General features: G+C 34.3%; 2 protein-coding genes across 2 annotated transcripts; both read right to left on the reverse strand.

Annotated features, from left to right (window-relative positions):
- Window positions 1-1,343: 1,343 nt before the first annotated feature.
- Window positions 1,344-7,556, reverse strand: LOC142226837 (uncharacterized). The gene is made up of 3 exons (XM_075297071.1): window positions 7,361-7,556; window positions 7,074-7,183; window positions 1,344-2,216 (listed from the first exon to the last, which is right to left on the reverse strand). The coding sequence occupies exon 3, from the start codon at window positions 2,196-2,198 to the stop codon at window positions 1,884-1,886; it is 315 nt and encodes a 104-aa protein (XP_075153186.1). The 5' UTR covers window positions 2,199-2,216; window positions 7,074-7,183; window positions 7,361-7,556; the 3' UTR covers window positions 1,344-1,883.
- On the reverse strand, window positions 3,401-5,467 carry LOC142225203 (uncharacterized). The gene has a single exon (XM_075294978.1). The coding sequence runs from the start codon at window positions 5,465-5,467 to the stop codon at window positions 3,401-3,403; it is 2,067 nt and encodes a 688-aa protein (XP_075151093.1).
- Window positions 7,557-25,780: the final 18,224 nt, after the last annotated feature.

Here is a 25,780-nt window from a genome sequence, read left to right on the forward strand (position 1 = left end):
CCAATCATATTTAAGCTGCTATAATAATTTAGCAAAAATTTTGCTCAGAAAATTTGAACGAAAAGTAAATTTGTTTGTAAGACAAGTTGTACAACTAATCTCATTACCATTCGATTAACTTCAAATTGATTTTATAATGGATAATTGTCCGCCGCCGAGTGAACAAATTTATATCGGCTCAGCCGCCGCCGCCGGAGGCAAAAATTTAGTGTCCGCCGCCGCCGACAAAAATGGGTCGGCTTCATTCTCTGCTCCGGAGATCAAATCTGGGGATCGGCTTATATGGGGGCTATATATAATTATGGACCGATATGGACCAATTCCTGCATGGTTGTTGGATACCATATACTAACACCACGTACCAAATTTCAACCGGATCGGATGAATTTTGCTCCTCTAAGAGGCTCCGGAGATCAAATCTGGGGATCGGCTTATATGGGGGCTATATATAATTATGGACCGATATGGACCAATTTCGGCATGGTTGTTAGAGACACTATACTAACACCACGTACCAAACTTCAATCGGATCGGATGACGTTTGCTCCTCTAAGAGGCTCCGGAGGTCAAATCTGGGGATCGGTTTATATGGGGGCTATATATAATTATGGGCCGATGTGGACCAATTTTTGCATGGTCATTAGAGAGCATATACCAACACCATGTACCAAATTTCAGCCGTATCGGATGAAATTTGCTTCTCTTAGAGGCTCCGCAAGCCACATCGGGGGATCGGTTTATATGGAGGCTATATATAATTATGGACCGATGTGGCCCAATATTTGCATGGTTTTTAGAGACCATATACTAACACCATGTACCAAATTTTAGCTGGATCGGATGAAATTTGGTTTTCTTAGAGGCTCCGCAAACCAAATCGGGGGTCCGTTTATATGGGGGCTATACGTTAAAGTGGACCAATATGGCCCATTTGCAATACCATCTGACCTACATCAATAACAACTAATTGTGCCAAGTTTCAAGTCGATAGCGTGTTTCCTTTGGAAGTTAGCGTGATTTCAACAGACGGATGGACGGACGGACGGATATGCTCAGATCGACTCAGAATTTCACCACGACCCAGAATATATATACTTTATGGGGTCTTAGAGTAATATTTCGATGTGTTACAAACGGAATGACAAAGTTAATATACCCCCATCCTATTGTGGAGGGTATAAAAATGGATCAAATTTTATAATTAACCAATTTTGCAAAATTTTATTTCCAAAGCAAAATTTGTCTAAATTTCATTTCATAATGTTATTACTATAAGAAATTTAATAAAAACTTTATTTCTGAATGCGTGGCATAAAAGTAGAAAAGAAATAAAAAGGCACTGGTTTAGAAGTTGAACCAAAATATTTGGGCTTTATTTAATCAATTATTGTTCGTCAAACAATATTTACCTTCGTAGAAGCGAGAGAGTCTCAAAAGAGCAAGAATGTCAAAAAGCTTCGATGCCGAAAGGCGGGGGTTGATGACATTTGACGTTAGAAAATGTCCTTATTTTCGTACCGAAAGGCAGAAAAAGGCATAGACAAATCCTAACGGAGGGATTACACTTGAAAATGATTATATGACTGAACAAAGCTAAAAAAACGGCATTTGAACTTAAACATTGCCGCCCGCCTTGCAACATCCAGCCATGTTGCAAAATTTAAAAATAAGTTAAATAATATTTACATGTTACATAATGAAAGTATACAGGATGTACATTTCAGTTTACAAAAAAGAGCATTTTATTTTAGTTCAATTCTTTTTTTTTCTCTTGTTATGGTGTCCAATTCATTCATTTTTTTTTTCCAAAACACAAATTCATATTTACAAATGTGCTCGTCAAGCACGCGATCGTAAATGGACTCGTTAAGCCCGATCGATTTTTAAATTTCAATAAATTTGACTCGTAAGAGCCGGGTGTCGAGGACTCGTAAAGTCAGAAGGCAGTTGAAGACTACCTTACACCCAAGTGTGATATGGGGTGGCGAAGCCACAAACAATTCTCCTGGAGGAACCCCAGAAGCCGTCGTCAACGGTTTTTTATTGGTTGCTGTTGCAACATTGTCGGCCAGAATGGCAGAATCAGTAGTCGTACTGATGGTATGTTCATCGGCAAGGGGTGCGATGCTAGAATTAATCTCCCGTTCCTCATCCAACATGGGGACGTCGTCCTCAGACTCTGGAAGGGTAGCAGCCATCTTTGCTATGTTTTCTATCTATGAAAATATAGAAAGATTTCGGAACGGAAAACCAAATTAACATAATGGTCAGGGTGACCAGAAACCGTAGGTCGCCTTACAACTTGTAGTCCGATCTATTGCGATTCGAACGCGGCCATCAACCCAAAGATTTTTCACGTAACAAAAACTAGGGAGGACGCGAGCATAACGCGACAGATAGACCTATGTTAACTCCCTAAAAGACAAGGATGTAATCCATTTGAACAAACGACGACCGTTAGTACCCGGATGAACATCGCGAATACGACATAATTTCCACGTAGTGGGGAGTAATAGTTCTCGTCGAGAATGTCGTGGACAAATCAAAAGTAGCATGTAAAGTTACCGCTTTCGTAGAAAAGCAGACAGTTTTGTAAATATAACCGTGGGTTATCATCAAGGCGTGACCTGTAAAGCATTCCACATAATCTCATTGTCAAAACCAGTAGTGGTAAAATAGCGTCGCGCTCTATGTGAGAAGACAGCTCAGAATTATGGTGTATATTGCCCCTTGAACCAGACGCATTATTCAAATTATGGTACCCCGTCAATACGTCGTCAACGTACATGCTCTTCCGTAGGACTTGTACATAAAGAGGAAACCCATTCTCCGTGTCGTCAGCCAAATGCAAAAGTTGTCCAAGTCACTGTCTGTAACTAAAAGTTCCGGATAATATTTTGCAGAGAATATCTTAACTGTATTCAATGCAGAAATGTCTAGGACGGGTCAACATATATATGTCTGTATACATCTGTGTGATATCGCAATTGTATACGAATTTATACAACCTCCACCTCAAAACGAGGAGAAACAAGTCTGATTGTTGAGTCGGACCGACGTGTAAAAATGTCATTCAAGGCAGTGAAAACCAATCGAAGTCAAATTGTCTTTCTATCGGTGGATGACCGGCGATAAGGCAGATAACAAATTTTCATTTGTAGGCGTAACCTAAACTGGCCTCATATGGTATAACTGTATATACCCCCGGACAAAGTCGTGGTGAATCGTCTTAATTCATGGTTTTCACAAGAGGGATGCCTAATTTCGAAGAAATTGTGTCAGCCAGGCCGTCCTTGCTTTCCGATTTGTCCGAAGAAATAATTTTCAAGAGGAAGAGTATCTTCACTCAGAATACCGTCGGGATGTCGTTTTATAATTTTCCTCGCAAAACTTATCTAAATCAGATAAGAGAGGACGTCGGGGAAGCTCTTCTAGTTCCCAAAGTGCGGAGAAGTGTCTCGTGAAGACCATTTTCCTTGGAGAGGTCCACAGTAGTCGTGTAGACAGAAATATTCGAGGAAGGGATAGGACCCGTGACAACCCAGCCGAAGACTGTGTTTTGTGCTAGTAATGATCCCAAAATATTCGTTCGCGTACCCTCCAACACAATTTTCGGATAAAGATCCGCGCCCAAAAGCAGATCAACAGGACGACAAACAAATAAATTGGGGTCAGCCAAACGTAGATTTGGCATACTAGACACAATGTCACGATCTAGAGAAAAAGATGGCAGGTTGCCGGAAATGTTCGGAAGAACATACGCTGTAGTCTCCAGTAGGAGCGACTCATCTAGTGGGGTACCAATGCAAAGTGAACAAAGTTCTCTCGACGTGATCGAAACACTTTGATTCACACCAGAAATTGTAGCCGAAGTCGAAGACGTACTCAGTCCAAGTCGGTTCCGCAATCCTTCCGTAATAAAGGATGATTCCGAAGCGGGATCTATTAAGGCCCTAGCAGGATACGTGATACCCTGGTGAACGATATTCACCATTGCAGTTCCTAATAATACATTTCCAGTACGCGAAGTATGGAATACCTGTCTACTGGACGTCCCTGACACAATGCCTGTCGATGTAGAAGGTTCATTGGCATCCACTGGCACCGGTACGGGATTCCGTGAAACTGGTGCGGGAACGATAGGAGCAGTCCCGGGACCAGTCGATGTTTCCCTATGCAAAAGAGTGTGGTGTCTTCTACCACATTTACCGCAATCATATGCGCTGGGGCAATTAGCTGCAATATGTCTGCGGGACAGACAATTCATGCAGCACTGATGGCTCCTAATAATATTCATCCTCTCACGAACTGAAAGATTATGAAACCTAGAACACGTTCTGAGGTGATGATGTCGTCGACAGAGAACGCATAATCTGTCAGGAGAGGATTGGGAGGAAGGAGGCGTACTTGATGGGGAACGAGTCGTTTTCGCATTCGTGAAATGCGAGCGAATTCTTTTGTTGGCCGGAGGCCTGGCGTCAATGCCGCGGATATCGCGAAGACATGTCAATGTCTGGATTCTTTCCGTGAGAAAGAAGTCCAAATCTGACCAAGAAGACAAAGCAGACTTGTCCTTAATACTCTGTTCCCAAAGTGTAACAGTACATTTCGGCAACCTCTGAAGGCATAAAAAGACGAGGATGGGATCCCAATCGTCAGTGGCCACATCGTAGATGGACATTGTCGAAATGCATGTCGAGATACCACGTTGTAGTTTCTTCAGTCCTGAACTGGTCTCAGACTCCAAGACTGGCAAATCAAATAATAATTTGAGTTGGTGGTTCACCAAGAGGCGGGTATTATCATAAGTACCCTTTAGCGCCTTCCACGCAAGAGCGAAGCTTCTATGCGTGAGCGGAAACTTCGAAACCACATCGCGAGCTTCACCACTGGTTTTCTTGAGTAAATGACACAATTTTTCAATATCGCTAAGTCGGCTATTGTTAATGTATACCGCTGTGAAGAAATCTCTAAATGTCGGCCAATTGAGAAAATCGCCGTCAAAAACATCTATATCACAAGGCGGCAGATTGAGACTGTGGGAGGAACTATTGTCTCCCCTAGAGCTAACGGAAGAACTGTGTGAGTCATCGGACCTATGAGAAACATTCAAAAGTAATGTTTGGTCCTCCAACCGAGACGATTTAGCAGAATGCTTAGATGGTGCACGTAGTTCCTCCAATTTACGTTGAATCGACTCCATGACATTCAGATAACAATTATAAGCCACGTCATATTTGCTGTCAGCAGCGGCGACTGCCTCGGTTGCGTTGCTCTGTGTGGACACAAAGTCAAGACATTCGTCGAATAAGCTCTTAACTTTTTCCCACAAAGACTTAGCCTCGGAACCATGACATTCTAGTCTATAGGCGGTTAAATCATCGTCTCGCAAACTGTGAAACTTCGTTTCAAATCGGACTACTGCGTCAGTTGCTCTTGTGAAAGCAGTCAGTGGTGTAGTAGTCATTATGACCAAGTACTGTCAAAATTAAAGGGCGAAAAAATTGACACGTGATGTCCAAAACTATCGGAAAGAGTATAAATCGATCCAAAAAGCTACTTCGATTTGTCGTCGAACAAATGAAAACGCAGTTATTCCTCTCAGTGTATGCGAAAGTTGTATCGTCAACACACAATATTTTTCGCAGTGTACCGAAAGTACTAAAAATGTGAGTAAGGTAACGTGATTACCACAACAACACAAAAAATGAGATCAGAAAATTTCTCACAGTGTACGGAGTACAACCAATTTTTTACAGTGTATCGTCGATACACCAATTTCCTCACAGTGTATTGGAAATACCAGCTAAAATTAGCTCTGCAAGGTAAATTATAAGTATTTTAACTTTTTGTAAAAATTGGCGAAAAATTTCTCCAAGTGTATGAAAACACGTAAAGTTTCTTCCAGTGTATCGTAAATACAAGAAACCCTTTTTCGCGTGGCGAAATATATGCAAAATCTTTATTTGGAAAATATTACAATATTTTCCCAGTGTACCCTGTGTTCCAAAAGATTTTTGCAAGTGTATCGTGAATACAAAAAATATTTTCAGTGTATCGTAGAATACAAAGAATAATTTTTGCGTGGCGAATTATCGAAAAAATTGAAAACTTTATATATTACGAGAGAGTTTCTCTCAGTGTATATATTATCCAAAATTTCTCCCAGTGTACGTAGATACACAAAATTTGTGCAAGTGTATCGTGAATATCACTTGCCAAATGGAAAAATTACAAGACAATGAAAAGTCGTGAACTATAAATTGTAAAATGTCAACTTGACCGATTGTAGGGTGCACGGACTGTAAGATGCACACTACGAAACAGTAAGGTCCAACAACAACAATAATATATAAATAAAAAAGTTTCGTGGAAACTCAAATATGTCAGTATTACGATAATATAATATATAATAAATACTGTTATTTTATTGTTTGTATCGACCGACCGTAGGGTACACTACCACGTAACACGAACGATAATAGTAAACGACCGATATCCGTAGGAATCAACAATAAATACTTTTCTCAATTGAACCTGCAAAAAATTATTTTTATAATTTCGCGCCGTAAGCGACCCACGCTAATAAACCAACGTGTATGCAGTTCGAACGTATGTTGGATGTAACACCTGTGTGCGTACGTGTGTATAGCAAGTTGAACGGCAACTGTATAACACTTTACTATTGATGCCTATTGGCAAACCAATGCTTACAACCAATGCAATTGTTTTTGTTTTTTCTATGCAGATCGAAGATCAAAAAACCAAAAGAAAAACACAACAATGTATACGCAAACAAATGACAAAATACAGCGAAAATTAAATGCAACTTTGACGTTGAATATTTGGATGAAAACAAAGTGGAATTAAACGCACTTTTCAACACTTTAATGAGAATGTAACCGGGTATTAAAGACCGACGGATAATTTAATTTTTTCTCGTAGAGATTTAATGTACAACCGATATAAAATACGAGTTGTAAAGCGACCGTAGGCGAGTGTTTATTTCTGTTTTTATTTATATTCACACCGAAGGATATGCTCACTTTTTAATTATCACTGAAAGTACATACCTTGGTTGTTGATAATATAATTATATTTATGTGCAATAAATTGAAAATGCCTCGTAGAGGATGGTGATCGTCGATCGTTTGTTGTTGTTGTTGATTGGCGTAGCCTTTGCCTTCGAAGAAGAAATAAAAAACACCGAATTAATACTTTCCAATAATTATTCGGCTCGAATGGACCAATGATTGCGTGGCATAAAAGTAGAAAAGAAATAAAAAGGCACTGGTTTAGAAGTTGAACCAAAATATTTGGGCTTTATTTAATCAATTATTGTTCGTCAAACAATATTTACCTTCGTAGAAGCGAGAGAGTCTCAAAAGAGCAAGAATGTCAAAAAGCTTCGATGCCGAAAGGCGGGGGTTGATGACATTTGACGTTAGAAAATGTCCTTATTTTCGTACCGAAAGGCAGAAAAAGGCATAGACAAATCCTAACGGAGGGATTACACTTGAAAATGATTATATGACTGAACAAAGCTAAAAAAACGGCATTTGAACTTAAACAATTTCTATAGGATATTTTGTCAAATTTTATTGCTATATAAAATTTTGTCAAAATTTTATTACTATAAGAAGGTTTGTAAAAATTGTATTTCAAAATTTTATTGCTATAAAATTTTATTTCTATAGAAAGTTTTCTCAATATTTTATTTTTATACCCACCACCATAGAATGGTGACGGGGGTATAATAAGTTTGTCATTCCGTTTGTAACACATCGAAATATCGATTTCCGACTATATAAAGTATATATATTCTTGATCAGGGAGAAATTCTAAGACGATATAACGATGTCTGTCTGTCTGTCTGTCTGTCTGTTGTAATCACGCTACAGTCTTCAATAATGAAGCAATCGTGCTGAAATTTTGCACAAACTCGTCTTTTGTCTGCAGGCAGGTCAAGTTCGAAGATGGGCTATATCGGTCAAGGTATATATATAGTCCCCATATAAACCGACCGCCCGATTTGGGGTCTTGGGCTTATAGAAATCGTAGTTTTTATCCAATTTGCCTGAAATTTGAAATCTAGAGGTATTTTATGACCATAAAGAGGTGTGCCAAAAATGGTGAGTATCGGTCCATGTTTTGGTATAGCCCCCATATAGACCGATCTCCCGATTTTACTTCTTGGGCTTATAGAAACCGCAGTTTTTATTCAATTTACCTGAAATTGGAAATCTAGAGGTATTGTAGGACCACAAATACGTGTGCCAAAAAATTGTGAATATCGGTCCATATTTTAGTATAGCCCCCATATAGACCGATCTCCCGATTTTACTTCTTGGGCTTATAGAAACCGCAGTTTTTATTCAATTTACCTGAAATTGGAAATCTAGAGGTATTGTAGGACCACAAATACGTGTGCCAAAAATTGTGAGTATCCATATAAAACGACCTCCCGATTTGGGGTCTTGGGCTTATAGAAACCGTAGTTTTTATCCAATTTGTCTGAAATTGGAAATCTAGAGGTATTTTTGGACCATAAAGAGGTGTGCCGAAAATTGTGAGTATTGGTCCATATTTTAGTATAGCCCCCATATAGACCGATCTCCCGATTTAACTCCTTGGGTTTCTAGAACACGTAGTTTCTATCTGATTTGCCTGAAATTGTAAATATTCTGGTATTTTAGGCTCACAAAAACGTGTATCGGATTAAGTTTTTATCGGTCCATTTGGTAATGCCTCCATATAGACCGAATTCACTTCAAGACGTTATTTTATAATTTTCTTGCACACTTACAAGAGATGTTAATGATTCCTCTAAAACTCAAACAAAAATGGTTCTTATAAATCCAGAATCTGATATATTCCTCATAGGTGAAATCTTTAAATTTATCTTCGGGAAGTGTCCTCAAGTCCTCAAGCCCTCCTGAAATTTCAAAGGAAACCCTAATATTTGGTTCATGGTGGGGGTATTTAAGATTCGGCCCGGCCGAACTTACTGCTGTATATACTTGTTATAGAAAATTTTGTCATAATTTTGTATCTATAAAAAATTTTGTCAAAATTTTTATTTCTACAGGAAATTTCGTCTAACCTCTATTTCTGTTGAAAAATTTCACAATTTTTTTTTTGCTGTATAAAATTTTCTCAAAATATTACTTCTATAGAAAATTTTGTCAAAATTTTTATTTCTATAGGAAATTTTGTCAAAACTCTATTTCTGTAGAAAATTTTCTCAAAATGTTATTTCTATAGAAAAATTTCTCAAAATATTATTTAGATAGAAATTGTCTCAAAATTGTATTTCTATAGAAAATTTTCTAAACATTTTATTTCTATAACAAATTTTTCAAAATTTTTTATAGAAAAATTTTCTAAGCTTTGTCAAAAGTTTATTTCTATACAAAATTTTGTCAAAATTTCATTTCTTTAGTAAACTTTGCCAAAAGTTTATTTCTATACAAAATTTTGTCAAGGTTTTATTTCTATAGAAAAGTTTGTAAAATTTCTATATCTGTAGAAATTTTTCTTAAAAATTTTATTTCCATAAAATGTTTTGTCAATATTTTTTTTCTATGGAAAATTTTTGTCAAAATTTTATTTCTTTAGAATTTTTTCAAATTTTTATATCTGTAGAATTTTTTCTCAAAACTTTATTTCCAAAAAATGTTTTGTCAAAATTTTATTTCCATAGAAAATTTTGTCAAAATTTTATTTCTATAGAAAATTTTGTCAAAATTTTATTTCTATAGAAAAGTTTGTCAAATTTCTATATCTGTAGAAATTTTTCTCAAAATTTTATTTCCATAAAATGTTTTGTCAAAATTTTATTTCTATAGAAAATTACGCCAAAATTGTATTTCTGTAGATTTTTTTTCAAAATTTTATTTCTATAGAAAACTTTCTCAAAATTTTATGTCTATAGAACATTTTCTCAAAATTTTATTTCTATAGAAAATTTTCTCAAAATTTTATTTCTATAGAAAATTATTTTCAAAATTTTATTTCTATAGAAAATTTGTAAATATTTTAATTCTATAGAAAATTTCGCCAAAATTATTTCTATAGAAATTTGTCAAAGTTTTAATTCTATAGAAATTTTGTAAAAAATGTATTTTAATAGAAAAATTTTAAACAGTTACCGATTTGATGAAAATGGACCACAATGACCATATTCAATTTGGTCCGTTCATCGAACCAAATGTGAAATTTTTTTTTCAAAATTTTATTTCTATGGAAAATTTTCTAAAATTTTTATTTCTATAAAAATTTGTCAAAATTTTAATTCTATAGAAAATTTCGCCAAAATTATTTCTATAGAAATTTGTCAAAGTTTTAATTCTATAAAAATGTATTTTAATAGAATAATTTTAAACAATTACCGGTTTGATGAAAATGGACCACAATGACCATATTCAATTTGGTCCGTTCATCGAAACAAATGTGAGACTTTTTGAACCAATTTTGTTTCGTTCGGGGCTCAGTGGCAATGTTGGTTGTAGTCATTGGTATTCGCTAAAAATATCAAAGCTATGTATGTATATGCTTATGTGTGCAACCTTGTGCATGTGTAGTTTGAGTGTGAGTTCGCATCATGTGAAATAGCACAAAAATATCTTCAGGCATTAAATGCGACAGTTCCGTTTCCTTTATGCCATGTCATGGTACATATGAAAATGTTTCGCAAACCGTAATGAATAATACGAAGCGACCGTGAATGCGTGGGGTCTCAATGTGGAGGATATTTCCAAGAATTAAATTGAATATTTAAAGCGATATTTTCAATTGAAATCTATGAAAAGCAAATTTCCATATTTTTCCTTAAAAATTATGGAAAATATTTTTAAAAATATTTTTTATTTTAAAATATTTTTTATTTAAAATTTTGAGTATTAGGGATAAAAAGTTATCGAAATTTTCTGATAAAATTTTCTATGAAATATAAACAAAGCAACAAGTTTCAAATTTCATGAATTTTATTCCCCATGTTCCCCTATTTGGTATCGCAAAAGTTTTGTAGCCAAACATAACTTTCTTAACCCTGAAAGTTATGAACTTAAATTTTGGTAATATAGTTCTTTTTAATGAAAAGTTCAAAGTTCATGAAAATGGAAATATGTATGCCCATATTCATCTTACTAATAATTTATCGATGAAATTTATGTGGTAACAGTGGGATTAAAGTCTAGGTTAACTTTTTCAATATGTGAGTTAATCAATATCTTCAAAAGTCCTAATTTTCTTGTTAGCTAATTTTTTACTGTCCTTTGACACAGACTATTTAGCACATTGCAATATCGCATAGTAAGTGCTCTATATATATATATATATATATATATATATATTTTTTTTTTTTTTTTTGATCAAAACTAAAATTCATAATAAAAGGGTTTCTTTGTAAAAAAGTTATTTTGTTTCTATACCGTCCACTAAAATTTTATCAAAACTATTAAATAGATTTTTTTTATATTTGGTAGACTTTTAATACAATTTCATTTCATATTTCATTTCATATTTCATATTTCCACGAAAATTGTGGCATATTATTATTGAATCGAGTGGCACCCGTAGTCGGAAGGCGAAAGTAAACGTTTGCCAATTTTTGGGAGCCAATAATTAGCAGTTAATCAATTTTGAAAAACGTTAACACTTTCAATTAAAAGTGTTTTAATTTGTAGAAATTGTAATTTTAGATATTAAAAAAAACACAAAAAAAATCATAAAATTTTATATAATACTCACACTTTTACATACAAATATATTTTTTATAACAAATACTCCGTAACATCTCCATATCGCTTGTTTTTTTGGTAGAACATCTGCGTTACCAATTGTGGCTGTGTGAGTATAAAGTGAACGGATCCTGCTTACGGCTTTTGGTTAAATGCGTGTATGGATGGTTGTGTTAGTGAACATTGAATCTTCTATGGCATTTCAAAGTACTAAGGTACGAGTATCTGTACTTTAATGTTTGAATGTATATGTCATTGTGTGTGTCTGAGTGTGTGCCATCAATATTACTAATGGGAAAAGGATAAAGATAAAGCTTTAAAGTATACATTACAGCATTACAATGTGTCACATGAACCGAATTGAACCACTGCCACACAATGTGACTCGACGCGACACCAATGTTGATGGTTATGCTGACAAGGATGCGGATGTTTGCCTGTCTAGCTACAGCGAGTAGTAGTGGAAAAATACGGATGCGTTTGGGACGAGTTTTGTGCGTATAAACAAGAGTAGATGGGCATGTGTTGATGCCATTAAGGTTAGATAGATTTTCATCTTCGCGAAGGAACATTTGTACATATCCCATTTAAGTTAATGTTAAAAATTGTAACAGTTAAAGAATATATTAAGGCGTATTTTTTTGCTTTCTATATATCACCCTAATGGGATAGAGAGTATACTCAGTTGATTGTTTCTATTTTAATTGAGAAAGGTAGATTATTTTATTATCAAGAGAATTAGTTTGGATTTCGATGAACATTTCTGTCAATATAGCACTTTAACGAAATTTGACTATGGTAAGCTAGAGCCAAGGGGAAAGTCCCTTTCCAATCTTAGTCAGGGAAATGTTTGTCAAAATTATATACAGTGAAAACTCTCAGAATTGGTTTCCGATGGTTGCCCAAATGTTGTTCGTCTTTGGCAGAGCAACAAAATTGACAAATTTTTCTATAGAAATACAATTTTATCAAATTTTTCTATAGAAATAAAATTTTGTCAACATTTTCTATAGAAATAAAAAATTTTGACTAAATTTTCTATAGAAATAAAATTTTGTCAAACTTTTCTATAGAAATAAAATTTTGACAAAATTTTCTATAGAAATAAATCTTTGACAAAATTTTTTATAGAAATAAAATTTTGACAAAATTTTCTATAGAAATAAAACTTTGACAAAATTTTCCATAGAAATAAAATATTGACAAAACTTTCTATAGAAATAAAATTTTCTATAGAAGTAAAACTTTGACAAAATTTTCGATAAAGACAAAATTTTCTTTTAAAATACAATTTTGGTGAAATTTTCCATAAAAATAAAATTTTGACAAAATTATCTAATGAAATACAATTTTGACAAAATTTTTGTTAGAAATAAAATTTTAACAAAATTTTCTATAGAAATAAAATTGTATAAAATTTTATATAGAAGCAAAATTGCTACAAAATTGTCTATAGAAATAAAATGTTGACAAAATTTTCTATAAAAACTTGACAAAATTTTCCATAGAAATAGAATGTTGACAAAATTTTCTATAGAAATAAAATGTTGACAAAATTTTCTCTTTAAATAAAATTTTGACAAAATTTTCTATAGAAATACAATTCTGACAAAACTTTTTATAGAAATAATATTTTGACAACATTTTCTATAGAAATACATTTTTGACAAAATTTTCAATAGAAATAAAATTTTGATAAAATGTGCTATAGAAATAAAATTTTTACAAAATTTTCTATAAAACAAAAATTTTATTTCTTTAGAAATAAAATTTTGACAAAATAGATATAACAAGTACATACACTCAAAAAAAATTTACTTGGATCCAGATATTTTGACCTTCCCTTAAGGATTTTGGTATTGATTCCGAGCCAAAGATGCGGTTTCTTTAAAATAAAGAAATTTTTTTAGCGACATATCTGGCTTTAAATCTAGGATCAATATAATTAAAATTATGATACAGATCTCATTTATCAATTTTTCATTCCCTTTTCGCGGTTTATTAATAAAGGTACTCACGTACAAACAAATGCCAGTTTAAAAATCCAAATTATAACGGATACTTCAAAATAAAAAATGTTTTCTTAATTCCAAAAAACTTTAAACCAAAGACGCTAAATCCTTCAAATAAGTCTTAGCCTATATTTGAAACGTTTTTATCTTAAATCTAAAGTTTCAATATTTCAGTTAATTTAAGGACAATTTCTTTAAATCGAAAATGTGTTTCTTTACTTTAAAGAAAATTTGCCTTTGTTGAAAGACATGAGACTTTAACGGTGAATTGCAAATTCACAAAATTTGTGTCCTAAATTTAATGAAAAAAAATTTAAAGCAAAGATTATAAACTTTAATTTAATCAAATTGTCATTATTTTAAAGAAATTTGTCCTTAATATTTTGTAAATTTCGCATCCTAAAATTTAAGTTGCATAATCTTTAATATCACGTAAATATTTTTTTCAGTGTACGGTCGTAAGTTCGGCCAGGCCGAATCTTATGTACCCTCCACCATGGATTGCGTAGAAACTTCTACTCCACAATTGAATTACTTGAGTTGCGCCCGATGGCAAGGCATCTTAAAACTTCTTAACATCATCTTCTAAATTGTATGTTAGTTCATGCGGGATATATATTAGACAAAAGAAAGGTCGATTAAATACGTATATATTCAGTTCTTGACCGGTGTATATAGGAAAGAAATAATTACGAACCGATATGAACTTTTGTGCGGTTAATATAGAGCCAGAATTGAAATATGGGGGTCGCTTTATATAGGGGCTATATATAGTTATGAACCGATATGGACCAATTTTTGCACGTACTAAGTTTCAACCGGATCGGATGCATTTTGCTCCTCCAAGAGGCTCCGGTGGTCAAATCTGGGAATCGGTTTATATGGGGGCTATATATAATTATGGACCGATATGAACAAATTTGTGCATGGTTGTTAGAGATCATATACTAATACCATGTACCAAATTTCAGCCGGATTGGATGAAATTTGCTTCTCTTAGAGGATCCGCAAGCCAAATCTGGTGTTCGGTTTATATGGGGGCTATATATAATTATGGGGTGATATGGACCAATTTTTGCCTGCTTGTTAGAGGATCCGCAAGACAAATTTGGGGGTCCGTTTATATGGGGCTATACTTAAAAGTGCACCGATATGGCCCATTTGCAATACCATCCGACCAACATCAATAACAACTACTTGTGCCAAGTTTCAAGTCGATAGCTTGTTTCGTTCGGAAGTTAGTGTGATTTCAACAGACGGATGGACGGACGGGCGGACATGCTTAGATCGACTCAGAATTTCAGCACGACCCAGAATGTATATACTTTATGAGGTCTTAGAGCACTATTTCGATGTGTTACAAACGGAATGACAAAGTTAATATACCCCCCATCCTATGGTGGAGGGTATAAAAATACTCCACCGATTTCGAAAAAATACCCGCAAAAATTTTCAAATTTATGAAAATTCCCCACCAAATCCCCTGACTCACAAATTTCGTCCTCATCCACAAATTTTGGAAAAAATCCCCAATGATGCTGATTTCACTCTGTGAAATATGTTGATATGCTACCGTATATAAAAAAAAACCTTCATCAATTCAATTTGGTTGCTTTAATCAGACTATGTCTGTGAATGGATGTGCTAAATTGTGGGTGGGGGAGATATTTTTCCATTCCATTTTTTCTGCGACACAGCTGCATTGCATATCCCAATGAATGGCTTTGCTTAACTCTCACTGTTTACATTCCAGTAAATGAATATTGGAGCACCAGGTGCAGAATGCTCGTCTCTTCAGTATTCGTTCTTGATACTTGTATAAATAGTAAATTTTTTAGGGTTTTCGAAAAAAAAACTGTTATCTTTTATTCCTCAAGGCATTTGTCCCATAACAGGCGTAAGTTAAGAAGAGAAATCGGGGGTAGGTTGACAATTGAGACACACTCAGGAAAAGAAATAACATAGAGCAAAAAGTATCGAAATTGTGTCACACACGTGAACAATCTTTGAAAAAAAAAAACATATATACAGAGACGTGATATAGCAAATCCAAACTAATAGCTGAGAAAAATGTGAATTTTTTTCTTGCAAAAAAAAAGACAACAACTCAAAAAGTAACCATGTGTGTGTGACATATATTCTCAGCTTAAACCGATGCAAGAGATGCCTTCTCATCACTTATAGCATATGGATGTAATGAAATGTGTAAAAGTCACATACATTGAACTTTTAACTCTACTTTGCTCTTTATCAGTAAAGTAGAGGTGTGCACGTGACACGAAATTGTCGTGACTCACGAAAATTTTCGTGATTCGTGCGTGAGTCGTGAGTCACGCTCATGACAACAGCGTGAGTGTCGTGCGTGAGCGTGAGTCACGAAAATAATATCTTCGTGAGTGTGCGTGAGTAAAGAATTACACTCACGAAAATATTCCTGCTCACCAACATAAAACGCTTAAGAGTTAAATTCAATTGCAATTTTAGTGACACCTGGGATGTTGAGTTTAATAACACTCTCGATTTTAATAATGCTCATGTTTTCAGACACTTCGGTAAGGTAAATTAATCACAAAATTATTCGTGAGTCACGATATTTTTCGTGAGTCACGATATTTTTCGTGAGTCACGGTATTTTTCGTGAGTCACGACGTTTTCGTGCGTGAGTGTGCGTGAGTACAAATTTTCTTTTCGTGAGTGTGCGTGAGCGTGAGTCCTACCAAAAAATATCGTGCGTGAGTGTGCGTGAGTATGATTTTTCAGTCGTGAGTATGCGTGAGCGTGAGTAAACTATTACTCACGTGCACACCTCTACAGTAAAGCCATTTATTTGTGAAACGAGTGTGTGTGCGTGTGTGAGTGAATGTGAGAGAGATAGAGAACAAGAGGAGAAAACAAATATTGCAACACTTGGAAACTAACAAAGACACATTTTTTGTAAATATCCTATTTCGTTACGGACGTGACAATGATTTGTAAGAATAACAGAGATGAGCATACAATACGTGCTCATATTTGACTTTTAAATAGGATTTAAGGTATTTTTACAATTTTCTTAAATAAAAATATGGTTTTGAGGTGCAAAGTTATTATAAAAAGTAAATCGTAAACTATTGCAAATTTTTAAAATCAAACAAAACAAAAATTTGTATGAAATCGACATAAGGTGAAAAATTTGATTTAAAAGTCTCTGTAGTGAAAAATTAAATGATTCCATAAAGGAAGCAAAATGGTAAAGTACTTAGCTATACTAAAAAAAGTTTACATGGATTCAAAGATTTTGACCTTTTCTTAAGAATTTTAGTGTTTTGACAATATTTTCTATGGAAATAATTTTCTTACAAAATTTTCTATATAAATAACCTTTTTTACAAAATTTTTTAAAGATATTAAATTTGGACAAAATTTTTAATAGAAATAAAAATTTGACAAAATTTTGTATAGAAATAAAATTTCGACAAATTTTTTTATAGAGACAGAGAATGTTGACAAAATTTCCGAGCAAAAGGCCTGATCTTTCTTTTTATACCCTCCACCATAGGATGGGGGTATATTAACCAGGGCTGTGGTGTCGAGCCAATTTTGCTCGACTCCGACTCCAGCATTTTTCATCAGGTCGACTCCGGAGTCGACTCCGGGTAATATAACTAAATCTCATGTTAATACCACTAATTTGTAGTTCTATTGTGGGGGTACCGTAAGTGGATCGATATAAAGTATCCTATTTATTTATGTCTTTAAGGTCTTAATTTCACATTAGATGCCAATTAAACTCTATATTTCAAATTTAGGGCAATGTTTAATAAATAAAATAATGCTATAAATACCCATCATAATATGAGAAGATACCAACAGTATATGTATTTGTGGACCAAAATTATTGATACTATCTCAAATCCTTTAAATTTGTTGCGAGCTATATAAAGGTTTATATTCCCATATGCATGAATTTGAATCTGAATCGATTTAGACAAAGTTGTATATACTTCTACAAAATCTATGTACTTTAAATTTAAATCTAACGTTATGGGACGTAACACAATTTTAACAAAAAATAAAAATGCAAGGAAAGTCTAAAGTCGGGCGGGCCGATTATAATATACTCTTGAGTCATTTCTACAAGTTTTTGCAAAATTTTCTAAAGAAATAAAATTTTGACTAAATTTTACATAGAAAAAAAATATTTCTATAGTAATAAAATTTCGAATACATTTTTTATAGCAGTGAGCGTCAGTAAGAAAAAAAAATTTGAGAAAATTTCCTAGAGAAATAAAATTTGACAGTTTTTTCTTATAGAAATAAAATTTTGAAATAATTATCAATAAAAATACAATTTTAGAAAAATTTTTGTGTAGTAAATAAAATTTTGCAAAATATTCTACAGAAACAAAATTTTGACTAAATTTTCTGTAGAAATAAAATTTTGACCAAATTTTCTAATAAAAAATCTATTACTATAAAATTTTGGCAAAATTTTCAATAGAAATAAAATTTTGACTTAAATTTTTATAGAAATAAAATATCAATAGAAATAAAATTAAAAAAAAAAATTGTGTAACAAACAAACTTTTGCAAAATTTTCTATAGAAATAAAATTTTGCAAAATATTCTATAGAAACAAAATTTTGACTCAATTTTCTATAGAAAAAAATATTTCTATAGTAATAAGATTTTGAATTAAAGATTTTGATTAAATTTTTTATAGAAATAAAATTTTGACAAAATTTGCTATAGAAATAAAATTTTGACAAAACTTTTTATAGAAATAACATTTTGACAAAATTTTCTATAAAAAACAACTTTGAAAAAATTGTCTGTCAATATTCCACATGTATATGGCCTTAAAATAAAATTAAAAAAAAAATATATTTTCGGGTATTAAAATGGATCGATCCAGCCCATCTGCTAGTCTTACATTCTAGGAAACATCAAAAGATAGCCGTAATTGGAAGTTGATTTTCATTTACAATCATGCTGTACATTGATCGAATGAATAATGCAATGGAAACTAATTTGCGTAAAAACTTGCTTAGTTACAAAAAATGTGAAGTGTTTTAAAAAATTTGGTTTAGCCGGAGTCGGATTCGAGCTAAATTTTTACGAATCCGACTCCAGCAAAATCTTCAGACTCCGACTCTGGCTCCACAGCCCTGATATTAACTTTGTCATTCCGTTGGTAACACATCGAAATATTGCTCTAAGACCCCATAAAGTGTATGTATTCTGGGTCGTGGTGAAATTCTGAGTCGATCTAATCATGTCCGTACGTCGGTTGAAATCGACTTGAAACTTGGCACAGTTAGTTGTTATTGATGTAGGTCGGATGGTATTGAAAATGGGCCCTATCGGTCCACTTTAACGTATAGCCCCCATATAAACCGATCCCCAGATTTGGCTTTAGGAGCATCTAAGTCAAGCAAATTTCATCCGATCTTGCTGAAATTTGGTACATGGTGTTGGTATATGGTCTCTAACAACCATGAAAAATTGGTCCACATCGGTTCATATTTATATATAGCCCCCATATAAACCTATCCCCAGATTTGGCTTGCGGAGCCTCAAAGAGAATCAAATTTCATCCTAGCCGGCTGAAATTTGATACATGATATTGGTATATGGTCTCTAACAACCATGCAGAAATTGGTCCACATCGGTTCATAATTATATGTAGCCTTCATAAGACAAATCTCTTTAAATTTGTAAATATCCTAATATTCTTTTATATATTAGGTTATATTAACTATGAATAAATAAATAAAAAAAAACTGGTACAAGTGTTGGAAAATTTTGATCCAAAATATAATTTTGTTGTGGCAACGGTGATTCCATTACACTGTGCGATCAAATGCAACATCACTACAACGTAATGAGAATATTTATATGCATAGCTTGTATATACATCTAATATGTCAATACACATGCCAATAGATGTTGACTATGAAATATATGCGCCTGAACGTATGCTAAGACATAAATTGTTAATCTAGCTTTCAGAAACTAACGTCACGTCAACAGACGGACGAATGGATATCGCTAGATTGTTGAATATTTTTTTATGCAAGGAAACATAGGATGCTTAAAATAATTCGAGTTTGAAAAGGAAAAATTGAATTTCAAAAATTCAATCTGGATCTATCATTGGTCACGAAAATACAGTGCTGTTCAAAACATTTGCAATTAGCTTTATTATGAACTTAATCTAGGTATAATTCCCATAATAATAATTTTATTGTTCCGCTTCCACTTAAAAAATAATCTTTATGGAATTGTATTTTCAAATTCTTATTGGGTAACTGAATGTGCTGTTATAAAATATTGATAAAGGTATAGAATCGAATATTCGACCTGGTCAAAACATTTACAACTATCTGGCACCATGTAATATTTTCTTCTTGAAGGGCAATATTTTTTGTTATACCTACCACAATAGGATGGGGGGTATATTAACTTTGTTATTCCGTTTGTAACACATCCAAATATTGGTCTAAGACCCCATAAAATATATATATTCGTCGTAGTGAAATTCTGAGTCGATCTTGCTATGTCCGGCTGACCGTCCGTCTGTGGAAATCACGCTAACTTCCGAACGAAACAAGCTATCGACTTGAAACTTGGCACAAGTACTTGTACTTATTGATGTTGTTATTGATGTAGGTCGGATGGTATTGCAAAGGGACCATATCGGACCCCGTTTACGTATAGCCCCCATATAAATCGACCCCCAGATTTGGCTTGCGAAGGCTCGACACCCTCAAAAAAAATCACTTCTGTAGCATATACCCCAAACACATTTTGTTTCAAGCATATATGTATATTTGCAGGATTGCTCCGAACAAAATATTGTTTCTATTGTTCAAACATATTATGTTTCACCTTAGGGCATACATTGGTAGAAAAAACAAGTATATACAGCACTAAGTTCGGCCGGACCGAATCTTAAATACCCACCACCATGAACCAAATATTAGGGTTTCCTTTTAAATTTCAGGAGAGTTTGAGGACACTTCCCGAAGACAAATTTAAAGATTTCACCTATGAGGACTTTATCAGATTCTGGATTTATAAGAACCATTTTTGTTTGAGTTTTAGAGGAATCAACATCTCTTGTAAGTGTGCAAGAAAATTATAAAATAACGTCTTGATTTGAAATCTTAAATCTGTAGAAGTAAAATCTGGAAATTTTACATTGAGTTTCAAGCAATTTTCATGATCATGCCTCCATATAGACCGACTTCAAGAAGTGAAGTCGGTCTATATGGAGGCATTACCAAATGGACCGATAAAAACTTAATCCGATACACGTTTTTGAGAGCCTAAAATACCAGAATATTTACAATTTCAGGCAAATCAGATAAAAACTACGGTTTCTAGAAACCCAAGGAGTTAAATCGGGAGATCGTTCTTATGGGGGCTATTCTAAAATATGGACCGATACTCACCGTTTTCGGCACACCTCTTTATGACCCGAAAATACCTCTAGATTTCCAATTTCAGACAAATTGGATAAAAACTACGGTTTCTATAAGCCCAAGACCCCAAATCGAGATGTCGTTTTATATGGGGACCATACCATAACATGGACCGACACTCACAATTTTTTGCACACGTATTTTTGGTCCTACAATACCTCTAGATTTCCAATTTCAGGTAAATTGAATAAAAACTGCGGTTTCTATAAGCCCAAGAAGTAAAATCGGGAGATCGATCTATATGGGGGCTATACCAAAATATGGACCGATACTCACAATTTTTGGCACACGTATTTGTGGTCCTACAATACCTCTAGATTTCCAATTTCAGGTAAATGGAATAATAACTGCGGTTTCTATAAGCCCAAGAAGTAAAATCGGGAGATCGGTCTATATGGGGGCTATACCAAAATATGGACCGATACTCACAATTTTTGGCACACGTATTTGTGGTTCTACAATACCTTTAGATTTCCAATTTCAGGTAAATTGAATAAAATCTGCGGTTTCTATAAGCCCAAGAAGTGAAATCGGGAGATCGATCTATATGGGGGCTATACCAAAACATGGACCGATACTCACCATTTTTGGCACACCTCTTTATGGTCATAAAATACCTCTAGATTTTAAATTTCAGACAAATTGGATAAAAACTACGATTTCTATAAGCCCAAGACCCCAAATCGGGAGGTCGGTTTATATGGGGACTATATCAAAACCTGGACCGATATAGCCCATCTTCGAACTTTACCTGTCTACAGACAAAAGACGAATTTGTGCAAAATTTCAGCACGATTGCTTCATTATTGAAGACTGCAGCGTGATTACAACAGACAGACAGACGGACATCGTTATATCGTCTTAGAATTTCTCTCTGATCAAGAATATATAGTTTATATAGTCGGAAATCGATATTTCGACGTGTTACACACGGAATGACAAACTTGTTATACCCCCGTCACCATTCTATGGTGGTGGGTATAAAAATTAATGGCATTTTTTTTGTGTGGAATTATTTTTAAGGCGCCAATTGGTTACTTTCATTATTTTACTTGCAGCATACTCTCTATGTCTCTCTTTCTAAACACATATATGTTTATAGGCTATTTTTAAATTAATATATGTTTGAATCTAAGCATATTATATATTTTATGTCACAAACATAATATGTTCTAACATATTGACATATATATCCCAAACAGGTTATGCTGGTTTATGAACATTGTATGCTTCCACTTAAAAATATTGTGTTAAACATTTGAGTTCCCAACGTATAATTTTTACACCCAAACATATGAAAAACAGTCTTTTTCGTCCGTGGAGGAAAAGCAAACTTCATCCGATACGGTTGAAATTTGGTACGTGGTGTAAGTATATAACCTCTAACATTCATGCTCAAATTGGTTCATATAGGTCTAAATTATATATAGCCCCGATATAAACCGATCCCCAGATTTGATCTCCGGAGCCTCTCGGATGAGCAACTTTAGTCCGATTCTGTTAAAATTTTGTAAGTTATGGTAGTATATGGTTTCTAACACCATGATGAAATTGGTCCATATCGGCCATAATTATATATAGCCCCCATATACACCGATCCCCAGATTGGGTTTTCGGAGACTCTTGAATTAGCAAATTTCATCCGATTCAATTGAAATTTCCTATGTTGTATAAGTATATGGCCACTAACGACCATGCAAAAATTTATCCATATTGGTCCAAAATTATAAATAGCCCTTATATAAGCCGATCCCCAGATTTGTCCTCCGAAGCCTCTTGGAGGAGCAAATTTCGTCCGATTCTGTTAAAATTTGGTAAGTTATATTAGTAATGGTTCGGTTGAAATTTGGTACGATGTGTTAGTTAGTATATGATCGCTAACAACCATGGCAAAAGTGGTCCATATCGGTCCATAGTTATATATAGCCCCCAAATAAACCGATACCCAGATTTTACTTCTTCCAGGATAAGCAAATTTCACTTTTTATCTTGCTAAAATTTGGTACTAATCACACAAAAATTTGACCATACAGGTTCATAATTGTATATAGCCCCCATATAAACTGACCCAAATATTTCACTTCTGCCTGCCTTTTACCACGCAAAAATTCCTACCGGTCAAGAACTGATTATATAGGTTTTAATCCGCCTTTTTTCCTATCATACCTCGTATGGACTATCTTCCAATTTAGAAGACGATGTTAAGGAGTTTTAAGATACCTTGCCATTGGCAAGTATTACCACAACCCAAGTAATTGTGGATGATAGCCTTTAGTAGAAGTTTGTACGCAATCCATGGTGGAGGGTACATAAGATTCGGCCTGACCGATCTTGCGGCTGTATATACTTGTTTTTTACCAGAAATAGTTATAAGGACCTATAAGCGATGGATTATCCCACCTCAGTAATGCTGGTGGCATTTCTGAGGATTTCAAAGCTTCTCTAAGTGGTTTCACTGCAATGTGGTACGTCGTTCGGACTCGGAGGTCCCTTGTCATTGAGCTTAACATGGAATCGGGCAGCACTCAGTGATAAGAGAGAAGTTCACCTATGTGGTATCACAAGGGACTGAATAGTCTAAGTGAGCCTGATACATCGGGCTGCCATCTAACCTAACCTATGATTTTAAAGTTGGGGTATCACAAAGATGAATTACGGAAGAGTACAATGTCCACATATCAACTGCGTGTTATGTGGACATGCACTAAAACTGTGCACTGTGGTAGAAGAAAACCTAGTACCACGCCAGAAGAAGATCATATAATCAAATGAACTATGCAACAATTCACTCGCATATCATATAAAGAAGTCAGAAATTAAATTTAACTGAATGTATCAACCATAGCGATCAGATTTAGGGCTTTAGATGTGGGGAGTTCGATTATAAAAAGATATCAAAAACCACTTATTTCCAATGAAAACTATATTAGCGCGCTTTAAGTTCTCGCAAACATTTCTTTAAATGGCCTGAGGAGCAGTGGAAATGTGTTACCTTTTCCTACGAATCAAAGTTTAACTTGCATAATTCGGATGGTAAAAATTTAGTACGAAGGCTGAAAGTAAAGTCTTTATCCACGAAATACAAGTACAATACAAATCTGTAGATTATTACCCAAATTATTTAAATGATTACGGGAAGTAAAATCAGGAAATTTTACATTCAGTTTCAAGCAATTTTCATGATGAGTGCGCCTTATATACCCTCAAGAAGTCACATCGGCCTATATGGAGGCCTTACCAAATGGACCGATAAAAACTAAATCCTATACTAAAAAATGGACCGATACTCGCCGTTTTTGGCACACCTCTTTATGGTCTTAAAATACTTCTAGATTAAAAATTTCAAGCCAATTTGATAAAAACTACGGTTTCTCGAATCTCAAAACAATAAAATCATTTTGTGCACACCTATTTATAGTCCTAAAACCTCCCGATATTCAATTTCAGGCAAATTGAACAACAGCTACTAAAATCGGGAGATCGGTCTAAATGGGGGCTATACTAAAACATGGACCGGTACTTACCATTTTTGGCACACCTTTTTGTGGTTGTAAAATACGTCTATATTTTCAATGTCAGACAAATTGGATAAAAACTACGGATTCTATAAGTCCACGAAGCAAAACCAAGAGATCGGTCTATATGGGGACACACCTGTTTATGGTCCTAAAATACCTCTAGATTTCCAATTTCAGGCAAATTGGATAAAAACTACGATTTCTATAAGCCCATGAAGTAAAATCGGGAGATCGGTCTTTGTGGTACTAAAAAACCTCTAAATTCCCAATTTCAGGGAAATTTGATAAAAACTACAGTTTCGATAAGCCCAAGAGGTAAAATCGGGAGATCGGTCTATATGGGGGCTAAACAAAAACATGGACCGATACTCACCATTTTTGGTACACCTCTATGGGGTCCTAAAATATCTCTAGATTACCAATTTCAGGCAAATTGGATTGAACTACGGCTTCTATAAGACCAGGACCTCAAATCTGGAGATCGGCTTATATGGGAACTATATCAAAACATGTAACGATACGGACCATTTTCGGCACACCTTTTGATGGACCAATATAGCCCATTTTCGAACTTGGCCTGCCTGCAGACAAAAGACGAGTTTGTGGAAAATTTCAGCACAATTGTTTCATTATTATACCCTCCACCATAGGATGGGGGGTATATTAACTTTGTCACTCCGTTTGTAACACATCGAAATATTGCTCTAAGACCCCATAAAGTCTATATATTCTGGGTCGTGGTGAAATTCTGAGTCGATCTGAGCATGTCCATCCGTCCGTTCTTCTGTTGAAATCACGCTAATTTCCGAACGAAACAAGCTATCGACTTGAAACTTGGCACAAGTAGTTCTTATTGATGTAGGTCGGATGGTATTGCAAATGGGCCATATCGGTCCACTTTTACGTATAGCCCCCATATAAACGGACCCCAAATTTGGCTTGCGAGGCCTCTAAGAAAAGCAAATTTCATTCGATCTGGCTGAAATTTGGTACATGGTGTTAGTATATGGTCTCTAACAACCATGCACAAATTGGTTCACATC

This window comes from Haematobia irritans, chromosome 2 (genome assembly GCF_050003625.1).
Source record: "Haematobia irritans isolate KBUSLIRL chromosome 2, ASM5000362v1, whole genome shotgun sequence".
In the NCBI taxonomy this organism is placed as follows: domain Eukaryota; kingdom Metazoa; phylum Arthropoda; class Insecta; order Diptera; family Muscidae; genus Haematobia; species Haematobia irritans.

Bases quoted from the DNA above. Each gene is read 5' to 3' on its own strand.
- LOC142226837 (XM_075297071.1), bottom strand. From the start codon at position 2,198: ATGGCTGCTACCCTTCCAGAGTCTGAGGACGACGTCCCCATGTTGGAT.
- LOC142225203 (XM_075294978.1), bottom strand. From the start codon at position 5,467: ATGACTACTACACCACTGACTGCTTTCACAAGAGCAACTGACGCAGTA.